We start from the raw sequence: 20,146 nt of genomic DNA on the forward strand, positions 1-20,146 counted from the left end.
TGGAAAAGCTACAGCCTAAAGAGGGCACTAAATTAAACATGATTTTTTAATGTAAAAGGGGAGATAAATTCAGAGTTTTCTTCTGGGGCTACAAGAATATCATGTTATATGGATGGAAGAACATGTTCTGCTCAGCTTCGTGTAGTTCAATTTTAACCACAGAGGCATATCTTAAGGAAGAGTACCTTGAGTGGCATCAAAATGATCAGGAGAAAATACAGGAATTAAGCTTAGATGCTTTGAATTGTCTCCCCTCTTCTCTCATGAGGGGAGACAGAAACATAAGCTCCTACAAGTGAGTAGGGATAAAGAATTTAAGGGACTTTAATTCTGGGTAACTGCCCCATCAGTTGGATGCTATGTAGAGCAGATAAGACGCAAAATAAAAAACAAATATCATATATTAACACATATATGTGGAATCTGAAAAAACTGGTATAGACGATCTTATTTACAAAGCAGAAAAAGAGACAGAGACGTAGAGAACAAACGTATGGATACCAAGGGGACCGGTATCCATGAATACCGGATGATGAATTGGGAGACTGGGATTGACATATAAACACTATTGATACTATGTATAAAATAGATAACTAAAGAGAACATACTGCATAGCACAGGGAACTCTACTCAATGCTCTGTGGTGACCTAAGTGAGAAGGAAATCCAAAAAAGAGGGGATATATGTATACGTATAGCTGATTCACCTTGCGGTACAGAAGAAACTAACACAACATTGTAAAGCAACTATACTCCAATAAAAATTAAAAAAAAAAAAGAAAAAAATCTGCTCACAGATAATCAAAAGGTGACCATGGTAAGGAATTAAAAGTCATTCTGAAGAAGAAGCAGAATCACTCTTTTCAAATGCTTTTTGTTGGGGGGCAGAGTGTGAGGGGCCCAAGCAGAGCACAGACTCTTTTTCCTTTGTTCTAAATGCTCTGGGTAAAATCCACCCATTTCATTGCTTCTGTCACCTTTTGTTAAGCTCAGAAACTGCACTGGAGGGGCAAGTTTCCATTTTCTGTTGAGTAGAACTACTCTGTCTTTAAGTCAGAAAAGCCCTGGAATCGACCACTGTTTCGTTGCCAGGAAATTTGGCATAGGAATCCTGGAATACAGTACCCTGGATTAAAAGCCTGACTGCTTCGGAAGTATAAGAATCATGATTTATTATTCCATAATAAATTAGTAAACGGAGAGGAAAGTAATCAGTCATTTCAATTTTGAGAAAATTTCTATAGCTGAAATAAGGCATTCAACATAAGACTTACACTCAAGAAATAGAATATGTCAAAAAAGACCTTATTGTTGCTGAATCATTTGAAATTCTCTACAAAAATTCCAAAACAAGTGGAGGTTTCTAGAAGAGGGTCACACATGAATTTAAATGGAAATTAATTTCTTCAAGAACCTCCTACTTCATTAGGATTGACTCAGAGGAACAGAATGCTACCCACACTTTACCCCTTTATCCCCTTTTATAAATCAACAGCTTGTTAAGGTATCAACAAGTAGAATAGGGTTGGCTTTCCTTGGTCCCTCTCTCTCCATGTTCTCTATTCCAGAGAGCCAAAGTTGATTCAACGAGGGAGAAATTTCCCCTTCCTCTTAGAGTTCTTGTGCCAAACTTCCCTGGCAGTGAGCCTTCTCACTCTACTGATTCCTTGTGCATTCATGCTGTACAGCTCTTTGTGCTCATACCAAACATAATCTGGGGCTGGAGGCAGGTCTAAGATTAAGTTGGTTTATACTCGCCTTAATATAAAACGGACTTGGTTGCATTTCAAATACTGTAGGTTTGTTTTACATAACAGAACCAGTTGTTAGGATGGATTTTGTCCTAGTATTTATCTTGTTCTCAATCACTCAAAGGCTTAATTGACTGTTCAGAGATCCATTTCAGTCTCTAAATTTCCCACCCTTCTCAATCACCTGGAGAGTAACTTAACTGGTTCCATTAATCTTGACCTATGCATAATGCAGCAAGCGGGATCTAGCACCTTTAGCTCTCAAATTCCAGACCTTAATCACCTCCCCCTTTCTCAGCCCCAAACTCTACATAAAATTTCTACTAAATCTATATATTGCATTCCCCCCAAATAAATCAGTGGTATAACATGTAAAATTGCAGCTTCGTAGATCTAAAAATAATTATTTTTCATAAAATTTCAGAAAGGCTACAATGATTAAATATTTTAAGCAACAACAATAAAAATGAAGAAGAAGCTGGAGAGTAAGAATCTCTAACTCCTCTTTAGGTGAAGAAGATAGTCACATCCACCTCAGAAAGAGAGGCCAGGGAGTTTTTATAGGTATAAAAAAGGTACACAGCAAAACTAACTAAAGATATAGGACTTCTGCCGGATCAGCTTTACTTATGTTGAAGATTTTTAGTGATAAATGTGATATATTTGAAGATGAAATAACAAGACAAGAATTCTAAGGAAATTTAGCAACTTTCTATGTATAAGTATATATATTATCTACTCATGTACATGTTGTATATATAGCTTATTTATACTTTACTAGATGAGTACAGTCATATAATTGAATACTTTGTCAATGTGTTTAGCTGGAAATGGTGAGCCTGCTCTATTCTGGTTCTGTCTGGCCTGCTGGAAAACAAACACTGTAACATGCTATTGTCAAATTACAGTTCAATAAAGGAATAGAAGATAAAAGGTGTGCTGATGGGGCTTCTCTGGTGGCGCAGAGGTTGAGAGTCTGCCTGCCCATGCAGGGGTCACGGGTTCATGCCCCAGTCCAGGAAGATCCCACATAGCGGCTGGGTCCGTGAGCCATGGCCACTGAGCCTGCGCGTCCGGAGCCTGTGCTCCGCAACGGGAGAGGCCACAACAGTGAGAGGCCCGCATATTGCAAAAAAAAAAAAAAAAAAAAAAAGGTGTGCTGAGCTGACTGATGGAAACTGATACCAAAATATATACAAGATGGACTTCTTTCGCTGCTTTCCCACTTTTTAGGTGGTGTTTCAAATAGTTTCAAATCCTTGAAATTAATTTTTAATTCAGCAGTCCTTGTGTTAATATAAGATTAATTAATATTTAAATGTACATCTAAATTATGTCAAATAGTACAATTTTGTGATTTTTAAGAGACATAATAAATGGCCTACTTGACTATGCCCTATAGTACATAAAGAAGAAAACTCTTACTGTTGTATTTTACTAATATACAGTTGTAAGACTGCAATGTCACAGAGCCTTACTCATTGATAAAACATCAACAGGAGTTCTTATGTCAAAGATACTACTGTGTATCTACTTTTGAGAATCAACTATATTTTCCCACCATAGAGACCTTTTCCCTACTGGTGGTCTTAGGGTAAAGTTTCATTACCATTACTGATATTTTAATTATCAAAACATATAGCAACATGCATTGCTTCATTTTGAATTTGAGACAACATTTCAGTTTGAATGAAACTTTATACTTCTCATAGAGATAAAAGTTCTTCACTAAAAAATGACAAAAAATATAAGGGAAAACAATCATTAAAAGGATGAAAATATTACACTAAAAATATTCACTTAATGTAAAAGAAATCAGTAAAGGAAGAACAGAGAAACAAGAAAGTCATGAAACATAAAGAAAATGAAAAATAAAAGAGCAGATGTAAATCCAATTATATCAATAATAACATAATTTGTGAAAGAATTAAACAATTTAATCAAAAGGCAGAGATTGGTAGACTGGATAAAAAAGCTAGTTCCAACTATATGCTATCTACAGGAGATAGCTTTAGGTTCAAAGATACAAATAGGTTGAAAGTAAAAGGATGAAAAAAAGATACATCATGAGAAAAGCAACCACTACTAATATCAGACAAAACAACAACAAAAATGTGATTAGAGACTAAAAGGAATATTTTATAATGATAAAAGTATCAATCCATCTAAAAGGAATATTTTATAATGATAAAAGTATCAATCCATCAGGATGATATAACAATTACAAACATATATGTGCCTAGAAACAGAGCCCTCAAAATTCATGAAGCAAAAACTGACATAACTTAAGGGAGAAACAGACAATGCAACAGTAATAGTTGGAGACTCCAATATCCAACTTTCAATAATGGATAGAACAACTAGGGAGAAGATCAACAGGAAATAATAAGACTTGAACTACACTATACACAAATTAGACTAACAGACATCTATATAAACACTCCACTCAATAACCACAGAATATACATTTTCTCAAATGCACATGGAACATTCTCAAAGAAAGATCATATCCTAGGCCATAAAACAGGCCTAAATAAATTAAAAAGAATTGAAATTATACAAAGAATGTTCTCTAATCACAGTAGAGTGAAATTAGAAATTGGTGACAGACAGTTATTTGGGAAATTCACAAATATGTGGAAATTAAACAGCACACTCCTAAATAACCAACGGGTCAAAAAAAGAAATCTAAAGGAAAATTAGAAAATACTTTGAGACAATGAAAATGAAGACATAACATACCAAAACTCATGAGATGCAGCAAAAATAGTGCTTATAGGGAAATTTATAGTTATAAATGCCTACATTAAAAGAGAAGAAAAATCTCAAACCAACAACCTAACTTCTATCATAAGACCGTGGACAAAGATAAAATTAACCTAAAACAAGCGGAAGGAAGGAAATAATAGGATTAGAGTGGAAATTCATGAAATAAAGAATAGAAAAATAATACAACAAATCAATAAAACCAAAAGTTAGTTCTTTGAAAAACTGAATAAAATGGATAAACATTTAGCTAAATGGATGAAGAAAAAGAGAGAAAACTAAAATTACTAAAATCAGGGATGAAAGAGAGGACATTACTACCAACCTTATAGAAATAAAAAGAATTATAAGGGAATACTATTAACAACTGTGTACCAACAAATTAGATAACTTGGATAAAATGGGCAAATTCCTAGAAGGATGCAAACCACTGAAGCCAACTCAAGAAAAAAGATAAAATCTGAACAGAAGAGGAGGGATCTCTTCAAAACTCATTCTATGAGGCCAGTATTACCTTGATAGCAAAATCAGACAAAGACACCACCAAAAAGAAAACTACTGACCAATATCTCTCATGAGTATAAACACAAAAATCCTCAACAAAATGCTAGCAAACTGAGTCCAGCAATATATAAAAAATATTATACACCACAACCAAGAGAGATTTATCCCAGAAATGCAAGATTGATTTAAAATCCAAAAATCAATAAATAAAATACACCATATCAATCAATAGGATAATGGACAAAAACCACATGATCATCTCAATAGAAACAGAAAATGCATTTGACAAAATCCAACACCCTTTCATGATAAAAACACTCAAAAACTAGGAATAGAAGGGAATGTCCTTAATCTAATAAAGGGCATCTAAGAAAAACCCAGAGCTAACATCATAATTAATGGTGAACGATTGAAGTCTTTCCCCCAAGCTCAGGAATAAGTCAAGGATGTCCACTCTCTATGATAGAATATACCACTTTTGTTCAACATTTCACTGAAGGTTCTAGACAGGAAATTTAGGCAAGAAAAATAAATAAAAGGCTTTCAGATTGAAAAGGGAGAAGTAAACTATCTCTATTTCCAGATGATATGATCTTATATTTAGAAAATCCTAAGAAATCTACTAGAAACTATTAGAACTAATAAACAAGTTTAGCAAGGTTTCAGGTTATGAGATCAATACACAAAAATCAATTACAATCACCACTGTAAAGCAATTATACTCCAATAAAGATGTTTTTTAAAAAACCAATTACATTGCTATACAGCAGCAATGAACAAACCAAAAAGGAAATTAGGAAAACAATTCAATTTACACTAGTTTAAAACAGAATAAAATGTTTATGAATAAATTTAACAAAAGAATTATAATTTTTATACACTGAAAACTATAAAACATTGTTGAAAGGAATTAAAGAAGACCAAAATAAATGGAAAGACAGCTGTTATGAGTTGAATTGTGTCCTCCAAAAAGATGTTAAAGTACTAGCTCCCAATACCTGTGAATGTGACCTTATTTTGAAATAGGGTCTTTGCAAATGTAACTAAGCTTAGATGAGGTCATACTGGATTAGAGTTGTCCCTAACAACTTGTTGTCCTTATATGAAGAGGAAACTAATTGTCCTTAACAATTAGTTGTCCTTATATGAAGAGGAAATTTGGAAACACACACACACGCACACATACACACACACACACACAAGGAAAATAGCATATGAAGCTAAAGGGAGACTAGAGCAATGCACCTACAAGCCAAAGAACTCCACCAGAAGCATGGAGCAGACTGTCCATACTGCCCAGAAAGAACCATACTGCCAACACTTTGATTTCAGACTTCTAGCCTCCAGAATGAGAGAATAAATTTCTGCTTTCTAAGATATCAGTTAGCAGTACTTTGTATGGCAGCCCTAGAAAACGAATAAAACATTACATGTTCATGGATCTGAAGAATTCATATTGTAGTCCCCAATGTGATTTACAAATTCAACACAATCCCCATCAAAACTCCAGATGGCTTCTTTGTAGAACTTGACAAGCTGATCCTAAAATTCATATGGAAATTCAAAGGACTCAGAATAGCCAAAACAATCTTGAACACACAACAAAACAAAACAAAGTTGGAGGACTCACACTTCCTAATTTCAAAACTTAGAACAAAGTTATGGCAATCAAGACAGTGTGGTATTGACATAAAGTTAGACAAATAGATCAATGGAATATAATAATTGAGAGACCAGAAATAACCCTTCACATTTACAGTCGTTGATTTTCAAAAAGGGGGTCAATACAATTCAGTAAGGCAAGAATGGTCTTTTCAACAAATAGTGCTGAGGCAGCTAGATATCCACATGCAAAAGAAAGAAGATAGACCACTACCTCACACCACATATAAAAATAACTTGAAATTAACCAAATACTTAAATATAAGAGCTAAAACTATAAAACTCTTAGAAGAAAACATAGGCATAAATCATTGTGACCTTGGATTAGGCAATAGTTTCTCAAATGTGACACCAAAAGCATAAGTAACAAAAGAAAAAATAAATTGGACCTCATTAAAATTTAAAAGTTTTGTGCTTCAAAGGACACCATCAACAAAATAAAAAAAAAAAAAAGAATGTGAGAATATTTTTGCAAATCATGTATCTGACATGGAACTTGTATCTAGAATATATAAAGAACACTTAAAATTCAACAATAAAAAGACAAATGACCCAATTTAAAAATAGGCAAAGTATGTAAAAGAATGAAATTAGAACATTTTCTTATGTAATACATAAAAATAAACTCAAAATGGATTAAAGACCTAAATGTAAGACCAGAAACCATAAAACTCCTAGAAGAAAACTAGGCCAAACACACTTTGACATAAATCTTGTCAATATTTTTTGGGGTCTGTCCTCTAAAGCAAAGGAAATAAAAGTAAACAAATGGGATCTATTTAGATTTAAAAGCTTTTCCACAGCAAAGGAAACTATGACAAAATGAAAAGAAATCAATAAAATATAAAACATAAAGCAACAGAGAGAATAAAACAAAGCTGTTTCTTTGAGAAGATGAATAGAACTAATAAAACTCTTGCTAGCATAATCTGGAAAAAAAAATAGAGAAGATTTGTACCTTTTTTAAAAAAAACTTTTTATTGTGGAAAATTTCACACATATATACATGTAAAGACAACTGTATAATAAACCTGATATAACAATCACCCACTCAATACATGGCCAATCTTGCTTCAACTATACCTCCCCTTAATTCTCCCACCCTGGATTATTTTAAAGCACATCCCATACACTGTATTATTTTATCTGTAAATATTTTAGTTTTTGACTATGCTTATGACTAAGTAGATAAACCTATATGTTCCATGTCATGATGCTAAGAATAAAATTTAATCCGTAAATGTCAAAAATGTCCCCAACAGTCTTCTTTCCTTCCCCAGACTTAAGAATTAACCAGATCAACAGTCTGAACCTCACGAAACTAGATAGTTTCTCTAATTACCAGAGGCAGAAATCCTGTTCCCCGCCCTCTGAGGAACAGACTTCGGGAAGGCCTAGTCTGGTCTTGTTGAAGAATGGGAAACTGACCTTTCATTCACACTGATTTGACAGTGAACATTCAGGAATGTCCTGGGGTTTGTACCTGGTAATTGTACCCGGTAAGCAGGCAGGCACATAGCCAGAGTCTCTCTAAACCACTCACCCAAGAATGATAAACATGACCTCTTGGGATCCTCGTCCTGATCAGGTGCTATATGTCAGCTTCACAGGCCAGCAAAACTTAAACTTCCAATGAGAATATGCTATGCTGTCTTCTGTTTTACTCAACTGTCTCCATATGGATACGTTTCTGTGTCTTTTGCTGCCAAATAAATTTCACATTGTTTACCTGTATGGTATCTTCTCTTCAATACCATCATGGCTCCACTGTGACACTATGCACTAGTGTCAGAAGTAGGACTGATATGAATGGAGAAGACTCTAAAAGACACATGAGAGAATTCAGGGAACTGAAGGGAAAGTATAGCAGGCCCACGTTTGGCATCAGTCCATAAAAACTTTGGGGTAGGTGACCAGAGAGCGACTGTTTCAATGGGGTTATGCACACAGCCTAACCTATACAGGGACCCTGGGCAGCCTAGTCCATGGAACTGAAACAAATCACAGTCTAAAAGGAAGGGGGGACTTCCTTGGTGGCAGAGTGGTTAAGAATCCGCCTGCCTATGCAGGGAACATGGGTTTGAGCCCTGGTCCAGGAAGATCCCACATGCCGTGGAGCAACTAAGCCCACGTGCCACAACTACTGAAGCCTGCACGCCTAGAGCCCGTGCTCCACAACGAGAGAAGCCACCGCAATGAGAAGCCCACACACCGCAACGAAGAGTAGCCCCCGCTCGCCACAACTACAGAAAGCCCATGGGCAGCAACGAAGACCCAGCACAGCCATACATACACACACACATACATACATAAATAAAAATTTTAAAAATAAAAGGAAGGGAGCCAGACTTAACAATTTTCAAGTTGCTTCTATTGGCAGGTGTTTCAGAAGTTCTTCAGTGGGAACTGAAACAGGAAATGACTGGGCTGGTACTCTGGTGAGAAAAACTAAGACTGAAACTGCAGATTCCAATGTCTGCGGCAGAAACACCTGGAATGGTAATGATGGGGGATGAGGAGAAGGTCCCAAGATGCCCTAGAGACTCTGCTGAACCAGAAGAGGTGGCAACGTTCCAGGCAGAAGACAGATCTCTGTCAAAGTTTTAGGGATGAGAAGATATGACAAACAAGCTAAGAAATGTTTTAAATTTTCATCAATGGTTGTTCCAGTTGGGAGCAGGGTAGTATGTGTAGGGAATATCACAGGCAAAAAACAAGAAATTTTTAATTGTGGGGAAGTAAGTTGTAACATGCATGAGTTCCAGTCTTTGTTTTCACAGACCTTTCTTCTAAAACAGAGCTGTACCTTGAAGCTGTGTGTTTTTAGCCAGCAAACTTTTTTTTAAAAATGGTATTCAAAGATACATTCTTAGAAGTAATTTCCTATTTGGAATAGATGTTTCCCAAGTGGAAAATTAAGAGTACTTGAGACATGAAGTTTCCATTAGTAAAAGAAATTCCTTAAAACTGTTCAAAAGATGGATGAAGGGCTTCCCTGGTGGCGCAGTGGTTGAGAGTCCGCCTGCCAATGCAGGGGACAAGGGTTCGTGCCCCGGTCCGGGAAGATCCCACATGCCGCGGAGCGGCTAGGCCCGTGAGCCATGGCTGCTGAGCCTGCGCGTCCGGAGCCTGTGCTCCGCAACGGGAGAGACCACAACAGTGAGAGGCCCGCGTATCGCAAAAAAAAAAAAAAAAAAGATGGATCAATACATGTACTATGTTAGCCAGGTAAGAAAATGTGACTATTTGGTCTCTGTCTGAAAAGTTGTAACATATATTTTTCATCATTTCAGTATGATCCATAGTCCCCATATACATGGAATTGAAATGGTCTTGAGACAATTTAATTGAGGGATTAAATAACTGAATAACCCGTTCAGATATAATTTTGTTGAAGTGGTGGATGACTTTGGTGGATAGAAGCCAAATGAAATAAAGGGAGAAAGTCTGGCTTCTTTAAGGTTAAAAGTCTGATAAATGTCCCCTGTGAGGAGAGACAGTTATTCCTGGGTCTCTCACTCACCCACATTCTTGCCAAGTATGCCAAGAATGCAAGGCCCTAACCATTTCTTAAAGTGTATTTGCAGCGAGAAACCTTGAGGGATGAGGCAACGTCTCCCTTGGGAAAAAAGCAGTCTTGCTTACTTCTGACTATAAATTGGTACATTCCCCAAACTCAGAGCTCCTCTCCTGTAACACAACTCACTGCCTATGCAGGCATCCATCTGCGCCCTCAGCAAAACTCCTCTTCCCTTCCCTAATGGGACTCTGGAGCAAGGAGGGAACTGACTCAACATGCTATCTGTGCCTAGGGTAATAAAATCCTTTGTCTCTGACCCAGGTTTCTTGTGTCTTCTGCCAGCATTCATGAAATAATACAGGCAAAGCTATTACTTCATAAGTAGGGTAAAATCAAATCCAAGGCCCAACACCTCCCTCTACCCCTTTTGGTTCAGTTTAAAATATTCCACTGAGGCCATGGCTTCTATGTTGGGGGTAGGGTGTTTGTATGTGAGTATGGTGGAGATACAGTGCTTGAATAGGAAACCTCTCCTCAACTTCCTTCCTTCCTTCTTTTTAGTAGAAAAAAAGAACCTGCACTACTCAGCTCCTGAATGAAAAAGGAAAAGAGACAGAGAGTGAGGGTGAGTCCAAGGTGACCTGACTTCCTCTTTCCAGGAAAACATAACCCTTCACAGAATTTACAGCAAAATGGTCTGGGGCAGCATCCCATGGACCCCTCAGCAGTGGTGTTTCCTGTCAGAAAAGAGATGCTCATTGTTGCATATATAAAATGATAACCTCTAGTGTCACCAGCCCCATAGTAGAGAGCTAATTTGAAGCAGTTAAATTCTCTGGAAGGCACGGGATGGGGCCTCCTTTGGCAAACACCAGGTAATTCAAAATAAATTACTGGTCCAAGTCTCTGCCCAAGTGCAAACAAGAAGCCCAGTGTTTGGTTGACCTGTATGGATTTTGGCAAACCATAGTCCACTCATGGGGAATCTTACTGAGCCCAATCCACCAAGAAACCAGTAAGAAAATGACTTTGTGCTCACCTCTGGGGAGATCAGTTACCACAGAATGAAAAACTGGAGAACCATGGGATGTTTTAATCAATGCAAAAGTTTGGGTTTTTGCACTCAAGCTCTATGGCTTACAACATGCTAAATTTAAATTCTCTTTTGAGTTAGTTTTACGTGAGATTAAAAACTTCTTGGGATGAGCCAAAAGCAACTGGAACTTATTTATAAAGGTACTCTAGGATTTCTAAATTTAATGTGATATAAAACTACAACTGAAATAGATTACATACAAACATACAATGGCTTGTATGAATTAGTTTTTGTGTAACTCAGACAATATTATGAACTATAGAAATTGTTCCATGTCAAATTTTGGAGCAGTTTTTTAAATCTCTGGTAATTCTTGATATTATATGAATTATGTTTTGGGACATTTTAGATTGGCTTTTAGAAAGTTAGACTAATAAAATACTGAATTAATGACTATTTCTACTTAATTAAAGATCATATATGGGATTCTGCATATATGAAATTCTGAGATAATGCATGATGTTCCCCTAGAGGGAAGCTAGAATTTTGCTTTTCTTTTTTCTTAGTTGGGGTGCCAGTGAGATTGACAAAGGGAGTAGTCAAGACTTGTATATTCAGGAAGCAATTCCCGATGTTTACGCAGAGGGTAATAAAGAGAAATACATGCTTTAATTGGGCAATATATAGCATGGCACATTAAAATCTGTTACAAAGGGGAAAGTAATGTTTTCCTATAGGAACAAGATAAAACGAAACCTAATTAAATCAGAAATGTTAACATGACCCAAGAAACTTTTCTTTTACTCTTTCATGAAAGAAGTTCTACCCAAGGGCTCATATGAAACAATACAAATGACATCCCTAGCATTCCATCTGGGTATCTAATACTATTTTCCCACTTCTGAGATGACTTTAATTCCTAATTCTCCTCAGGCACACGTATCTGCCTTCCCTCTGAGGTGTGCCCCCAGGCTCTATATTCTTGATTATCAGACTATGATAAAGCTCTTTTGATGTTAAATTCATAAATAAATCTACTTTCCTAGGACTTCCCTGGTGGCAAAGTGGTTAAGAATCCGCTTGCAACGCAGGGGACACGGGTTTCAGCCCTGGTCCAGGAAGATCCCACAAGCCGCGGAGCAACTAAGCCTGTGCACCACAACTACTGAGCCTGAGCTCTAGAACCTGCGAGCCACAACTACTGAAGCCCACGTGCCGCAACAACTGAAGCCCACGCTCCTAGAGCCCATGCTCCGCAACAAGAGAAGCCACCGCGAGAAGCCCGTGCACCGCAACGAAGAGTAGCCCCTGCTCGCCGCAACTAGAGAAAGCCTGCGCGCAGCAACAAAGACCCAACACAGCCAAAAATAAATAAATAAATAAAATTAAAATTAAAAATAAAAAAAATAAATCTACTTTCCTTGAAGGTTAAAGAATTTACATATTTTTAAGAAAGCCATTCTAGAGTTTCACAGTAGCCTTTGTAGATTCTAGTTTTCTGGACTCTGGGACGTTGTTAGATTCTGATTTCCTCCAGTACTTGTTTAAAGTACAAACCTGAATTTCGATGTGTTAGAACTGTATTACATTTTTCAGGAAGAGGAAGAGGCAACACAGAGTAGGTCAGAGAGAAAGTGGCTCTGCTGAAGCAAAAGCAGCCTTTCCAACTCCTGTAAATTCCACCGAGACCTCTCTAGCACCCGGAAACAAATTTCATGACTTAGAGTCAGGCAACCATCTTTATTGAAAGAACTTCCCTTTAGGAAAATGTTTTAATTCTTCCACATAAGGATATACTTTGTGGAAAAACAAGGATTTGTTGAAAACGAATAAAAGGAATAATAATAAATTAATTTCTAAGTACCATACATCTGGCACATCAAGAAATAGGTAACAAAGCTTCAGGGAAATCTTGTGAATATCAGAAAAACAAAAAGACCAGAAAGCACAAACATAAAAGAAATGGAGAGGAAAAATTCCAAGTTAAAGCAGAAAAAAAAGTGTTCTAAGAACTTTTCAAAATTATAAAGTATTTAAAGACAAAGTACTTAAGGGCAGATGAAGAGCCTCCTATAATAATCATCAGAATCTGAATAATAAACTGAAACAGTCCCCCTGGTACACTGTAAAGTATGCAATTTTAATTATGTGATTTTTCTAGCTAATTTCTGCTTCAAAAACAGTAAAGTACTTCTGCTTACAAGGTGGCAGAGACAAGAACTTTTCTGAACCTCTCATATGCACGTTGTCATCAAAATTGAAATTAGCAGAAACATGCCTTTGAGTTAAATCACAATTAGCCCTTAGACAGACCTATTTACTGAGAACCCACTAGGCGCCCAACGCTAGCAGCATACACTAAACAACACTTTGCATTTGTAAGGCACTTTTTCCTTTTCAGGTTCTCACAAATGACATTTTTAAAACAAACTATATTTGTTTTTCAGCATTAACTACACATGCTGAACACGTCTATTATTATAAATTGCTCCTACTCAGGAGTGTCTGAGGTTTTTTTAAATTAATTAATTAATTAATTAATTTTTTGTTTGGCTGCATTGGGTCTTCATTGCCGTGCGTGGGCTTTCTCTAGCTGTGGTGACTGGGGTCTACTCTTCATTGCGGTGCGCAGGCTTCTCATTGCAGTGGCTTCTCTCGTTGCAGAGCACGGGCTCTACGCACACGGGATTCAATAGTTGTGGCACGTGGGCTCAGTAGTTGTTGCTCACGGGCTCTAGAGCACAGGCTCAGTAGTTGTGGTGCATGGGCTTACTTGCTCTGTAGCATGTGGGGTCTTCCTGGGCCAGGCATCAAACCCATGTACCCTGCATTGGCAGGAGGATTCTTAATCCCTGTGCCACCAGGGAAGCCCGAGTCTGAGCTTTTAAAAGACAAAATATATCCAGTTGTACTTGTGTATATATATTTTACATAGTTATGTATGGAAGTCAATCAACAATGATAAATACAAACAGATTGACAAAATAAAACACAATTTTCAGAGAACAGAAATGACACATTTGTCAGAAGATGTCCACAAATAATTAATTACTTGAGCACAATAAAGATATTCTCTTAATACTAGAGTTTCTTAAAAAGGATACTCATTATTTTCTAACCATCTGTCATCACTCCTCCCCAAAAAACTAATTAGGGTTTCCACCAATCACACATTATAAATCATGCAAATGTGGATGGCAGAAAACACAGTTTAAAGAAGTTAACATTATAACATTTTGTATTTTAAAAATCACAGGCTTTAGAACTAGGCTTTCATTTTCTAATAATTACCCTGCTTATTTTTCTCATCTTGTCCTGATTAATTATTAGATATTAAACTTAGAAAATGAAAATTAAAAAACAACTTACAGGTAGTAGAGTTCTCCTGCAGCAGGAAGTTCCCTTTTCCGATAATCTATCCCAGAATCTAGCTGGACAGTATTACAGTGTTCCTACAATCCAAACACATAAAATATCTTTTTAAACAAATGGTAGCTTAGAATTATAATCTTTCTGCTATCCTATTTTTTTTTAATTTTTCAAATTTTCCTTAATAAAATAATGAGTTTAGGACAAAATAGAACTCATGTAAGAATCATAAATGTTGCAATATTAAACATTTATTAAGCCAAAAAATATCAGTTTAATAAAATTAAGATTTATAGCATGCCTTCCTCAAACTTTGTTAAAACTGTGCTGTCAGCAAATTCCCCAAATAACCGCATTAGATTTTTTTAAATTCCAATTTCCAGTCCTCTGAAGTGAGAAGCTGGAGGCTATCAGAAAAAATAACTCATGGGTCTTAAGCATCACAATGAGAGACAGTCTAAGAAAGCTGCATCAGAACATTAGCATCCACATTTTAAACTGAATGATCGTTCTAAAGTGATGCTATAGGTATACCTGCCCTTCACTTCTAAATGATAGCCACTGCCTTCGTTCCTTAGCTCCCTCTCCAGCCATCAATGTCTTCAGAGTTCTTTCCTGCTATGAATGCTTCCGTTCAACCTGAATGGTCCTGTGCCACTGCTGTCCTTGTCTCCTCCCAGTTACTCTTTCCTTTCCATCCTCTGGGGTGCATGTATGCATAGAAACTCCCATACACACACACACACACACACACACACACACACACACCCCTTAAAATTCTTACTATGGAAGCAAATGAACTTTTACTACACCTATGTTGGTCAGTTGGCTTTTTGGGAAGATACACACACACACACAAACACACACACACACACACTCTTTCATGCCAGTAGAACAGTGGTAAGCAAGAGTTCTCAGAACAATTCAAGTAACACTTACAGGCTGATCTTTTTGTTTTCATTTGAAATAAAAATTGCATTAAGAAAATTCATGAGGAAAAACCATATTTTAACAACTTTACTACTTTTATTAATGAAAAACTGCATTTGGAAGCTAAGGTAATTGTGGTGGATTATATTTTCCAAAGATGGCTGCAATAATGTCTCCATCTCAACAGGTTGTGACGTTGACCTTCTAACCATCATGAAGTAGGGTCTAGGGACTTCCATAGTGGTCCAGTGGCTAAGACTCAGCACTTCCAATGCAGGGGGCCCAGGTTCGATCCCTGGTCAGGGAACTAGATGCCACATGCTGCAACTAAGAGTTCGCATGCCATGACTAAAGATCCCGCGTGCTGCAACTAAGACCTGACGCAGACAAATAGATAAATATTAAAAAAAAAAAAAAAAGAAGTGGGGTCTATGCTCCCCACTTGAATCCTGTGGCTCTGGTGAAAATGATGCTATACAATAATATCTGATATGACATTTGAGGCAGCTTCTTTCTTGTTGGCTAGAATACTTGCTCCAGAACCCTAAACTGCCACGTAAGCATCACCTGTCTGAAAGCAACCAGGAGAGCTTAAAGTAGCCCATAGAGAGGCCGTGAGATGACATGAAGACAGAGGTGTTGGACTGGTCTCCAGCTGTTTCAGTTGTAGCCACTGTCATAATGAGGGAGCCAGAACTGTCAGCTGAGATTTTCTCAAATCCCAGAACCACAGAAACCAGAGGGATAATAATGTTATTTTAAGCTTCTAAATTTTGCAGTCATTTGTTATGCAGCAATAGATAATCAGAAGAGCACTATCTGGGCACACTTGGGATGTAGCAACATTCTTCCTCCCTGAAATTACATCCTGGGTTGTACTGCTATGTAAGAGCTCTTCATCATCTGTACTACAGGGAAGAGATTGTACACAGTGGCAGCGAGAATGCATTTCCCCTCCTCCTATGCTACAGCTGCTAAGGGCTCAGGGAAGTAAAATAGGGTGATCAATCATCCCTCTGAGACTGAGAGGTTTCCCCAAGACTGAGGATTTTTTTCCTGAAAGCAGCACTTTCAGTGCTAATACCACGAGAGTCCTGGGCACACTGGGATAGTTGGTCACCCTCGGAGTGAAGACCAACTGGCCTGGAAGGCTGGAAAAGCTACAGCATTTTGATTTACATATTAGCAATTGTGAATTAGGTTAGAATAAAATAATCCCCAAGAAGAGGCCGCTCCCCTGGGGAGCCTACAAAGCTAAGCTTTTTTTTTTTTTTTTTTGCAGTATACGCGGGCCTCTCACTGATGTGGCCTATCCCGTTGCGGAGCACAGGCTCCAGACGCGCAGGCCTAGTGGCCATGGCTCATGGGCCTATCCACTCCGCGGCATGTGGGATCCTCCCGGACCGGGGCACGAACCCGTGTCCCCTGCATCGGGAGGCGGAGTCTCAACCACTGCGTCACCAGGGAAGCCCAAAGCTAAGCTTTTTGACTACACATTTGAAGAACCACCCCTGAAGCTAACAGAGTCACGCCACTGTGCAATGCTTGGCCTAAGCAGCCACCCACACCTCCCTAGCTCATCATCCCAAGTGGCTCAAACCTACCCTCAGGGCTCAGGCCCTTAACTCATCTCACCAGAAAGAAATACAGCATTGCCCAAATACATGCATTCCACTCTCCCATTGCCTTAGAGACCTGTAAAAAAAAAAAAGGTATAGCTATACATCTCTCTTCTTCTCAACTTTAAGTTAATGTAGGAAACCTGGGAAAGGAGACATTTCCTCCCCTGACCCCTGCTATAACTGTGGGGCTCAGCCACCCAGTGCAAAGAAAGAAGGAGATGCACTTGTTCAGCTAGCACTTCTTTCTCTCTCTCTCTCTGAGGGAAATCTGTCCTGGTTTGGTAAGGGCCAACTATTCATAAGCTACCTATAATACAGACAATATACTACATGGTGGAAAAGTATATTCACGTAAGTGTATTTCCCCAGGTTCTCTATTTCTTTTAAACAACAATTTATCTTATATTAGTCAATATTCCTAATTTAGTCAAAAATTATTCTTATTTTTTTGCTATTAAAAAAATAAGGCTAATGAAAGTTATACAAGCTTCAATTTCTCCTTCTGGGTAACGAACTTCTCTCTCATATAAGTGATTAAACCCTACCGAATGATTGCATTTGTACATTCACTAATCACCAGCAAGGAATACCTAATCAGCAGCATAAGAACTATAACCAAAGCCTTTAGATGTTAGCCCTTAATTGTCTGAAAAATACTAATACTCAGTTTATATTTTTAAAGAAAAATAAACCTCAAAATTTCTGATCTTATTCACTTAAGCTAAAGTCTTCAAACCACTGTGCAGAAGGGTGGAGGAAAGTGAAAACTAACTTTATTTCCAAGTTGAGGATGAATCTAGTCAAACGGGCCTGATCTCTAAGCAATTTCCTAATTTCCAGGGATATTTACAAGACCTGTGACCTCTTACCACCATCCAATTCAAATGTATAAAACTAATCAGCCAGCAAACTGAATTTATTTTAAAATGGTTTGTATATTTATGTATACAAAGGACAAATACAATTACACAAGCTAAAAATGCAATTAGGAAACTTGAGGAGGAAAAGGAGGGAGGTTAATTCACCCTTGGGAGCATATTCATGAGTCAAAGGCTTTTGACTTTGGAAAGAAAAGTATGTCACTAAAAGAACTGTATTCCAACAGTTTGCATTTTCCTCAAGATCTATTGTGTGTATTTTTAGCAATTCTTAATAATACCATTAGAAAAACAGCATCTCACAAAATAACTTTTTATAGCTTCCAGTCTGGCTTTTCCCTTCCCAGTTGGAACAAAAGAACAATAAATATTAGTAGAGAAAAATCCTTTAAAAGTACAACATATTAACCTCATCAGCAAAGACTGAAATACTAAAGATTTGCCTCCCTTAAATACTTCTATTATAAAAGTAATATTGCTTACTCTAGAAAATTTGGAAAAACAGAAAAAACAAAAAACCAACCATATAAATCAAAGTTTTATGTTTTATCTAAGTGATGACATTAAATAGGAATTTAAAGATCTAAATTATTGGTGTTTTTCTTGACAGTATTCAACTGTTAGGTTTTATACATTTTTAATAAGTAAGCATAAAAGGAAAAACGGTTGAGAGTTTTTCTAGTTCTAGGATATAAAATATTTTAATAGCTAAGATCTATCTTTTTGATTAATTATTAAAAATTGTACCTTTTTAAACTAAAAAAGAGACACATGCTTATTGTAAAAAATTCAAATATCAAACATATAAAAATAGAAAGTTTACCCCCTTCTCATAAAAAAGTTTGCTTATCGCTTATATCTTTCCAAGTTTTTCCTTTACACCTGGAAATGATGACAGACAGAAAGAAAAATTGGGATCATATTACACACAGTTCTAAGCTTAATCCTTTTTGATACCTTAAAATTTCTGAGAGAAATAACTATTTAAATACTGAAAAGCTATACTGCATACTATACTATTTTGTTTGTTAAAAATACAATTCCATAAGTAAACAACAAGTAAGAGTACAAAAAGAAATACTGAACCAAAAAAGGGTGGGAGACTGGGTGGGGATGCCTTTTTAAATTCTATTTATTTTTTGAGGCAGCTATACATTCAAATATACATACTGAAGCAGCTATACATTCTGACAGCTGCTTCAGTCTCATTTAAAATAATCATGTGATACTACTTCTAGGATATCAATGATATATAAAAATTCAATACATACTTTTAAGCCTTTTATAATTTAAGTATAACAAATACAGAGAAGTATACAAATAAGTGTCCAGTTCAATCAAGAAATAGAACATTACTAGCACCTCTGAAGCCCCCTTAGTATCCTCTTTTACCTTTCCAAAGGTAACCAGTATCCTGATTCTAGCATCATAGAATTTTGCCTGTTTCTGGAGCTTTATATAAGTAGAATTATATACTGTGTATTCTTTTGTGAATGGGCTCCTTTATGGTTTACAAGATTCATCCATCCACATGTTTTGTGTAGTTGTAGCTTATTGTTTGTTGTACCATACCCACAAGATGAATATGCCACAACTTATTGATTCATTCTACTGTTGATGGACATTTCGGTTGCTTCTAGTTATTAGCTCTTTCAAATAATGCAGGCACAAACATTCTTGCACATGATTTTTGGTACATATGTGCACATGCTCTTGCTGGATATATACTGCCTAGAAGAGTAACTGCTTGATCATAGGATAAGAGTAGACTCAGCTTTAGTGAATATTGTCAGTTTTCCAAGGTGATTGTGCAACATTCACTCCCACCAGTAGTGTATGTGCATTCGTTAGTATGTATCAGCTACTGGTATAAAGAAATACAATTGATTTTTGAATAGTGCCCTTAGATCCAGCAGTCTTAGAAACTCACTTATTAATGCAATTTTTTGTATACTGATCTCCAGGATGATACTAAAGATGTTCCATATATTTCATAAGTATGCTGCATTGATTTATTCACAAAAATGTACACCTATGGTTTAACAAGTCCCCTGCAAATTCAATATTTATTTTGAGTCATCCTAACAATCATCACTGAATACTATACAC

At 36.9% G+C, this 20,146-nt stretch overlaps 1 protein-coding gene across 3 annotated transcripts in view; it reads right to left on the reverse strand.

The window, feature by feature from the left end:
* AFG1L (AFG1 like ATPase) overlaps positions 1 to 20,146 on the reverse strand; it is a 199,920-nt gene that overhangs the window by 59,175 nt on the left and 120,599 nt on the right. For all 3 annotated transcript variants that reach the window (XM_065889073.1, XM_065889074.1, XM_065889075.1), the window contains exon 8: positions 14,608 to 14,690. In XM_065889073.1, coding sequence (XP_065745145.1) covers positions 14,608 to 14,690 — 83 coding nt within the window. The remainder of the gene's footprint in view (positions 1 to 14,607; positions 14,691 to 20,146) is intronic.

Source organism: Phocoena phocoena, chromosome 12 (assembly GCF_963924675.1).
Source record: "Phocoena phocoena chromosome 12, mPhoPho1.1, whole genome shotgun sequence".
Taxonomy (NCBI): domain Eukaryota; kingdom Metazoa; phylum Chordata; class Mammalia; order Artiodactyla; family Phocoenidae; genus Phocoena; species Phocoena phocoena.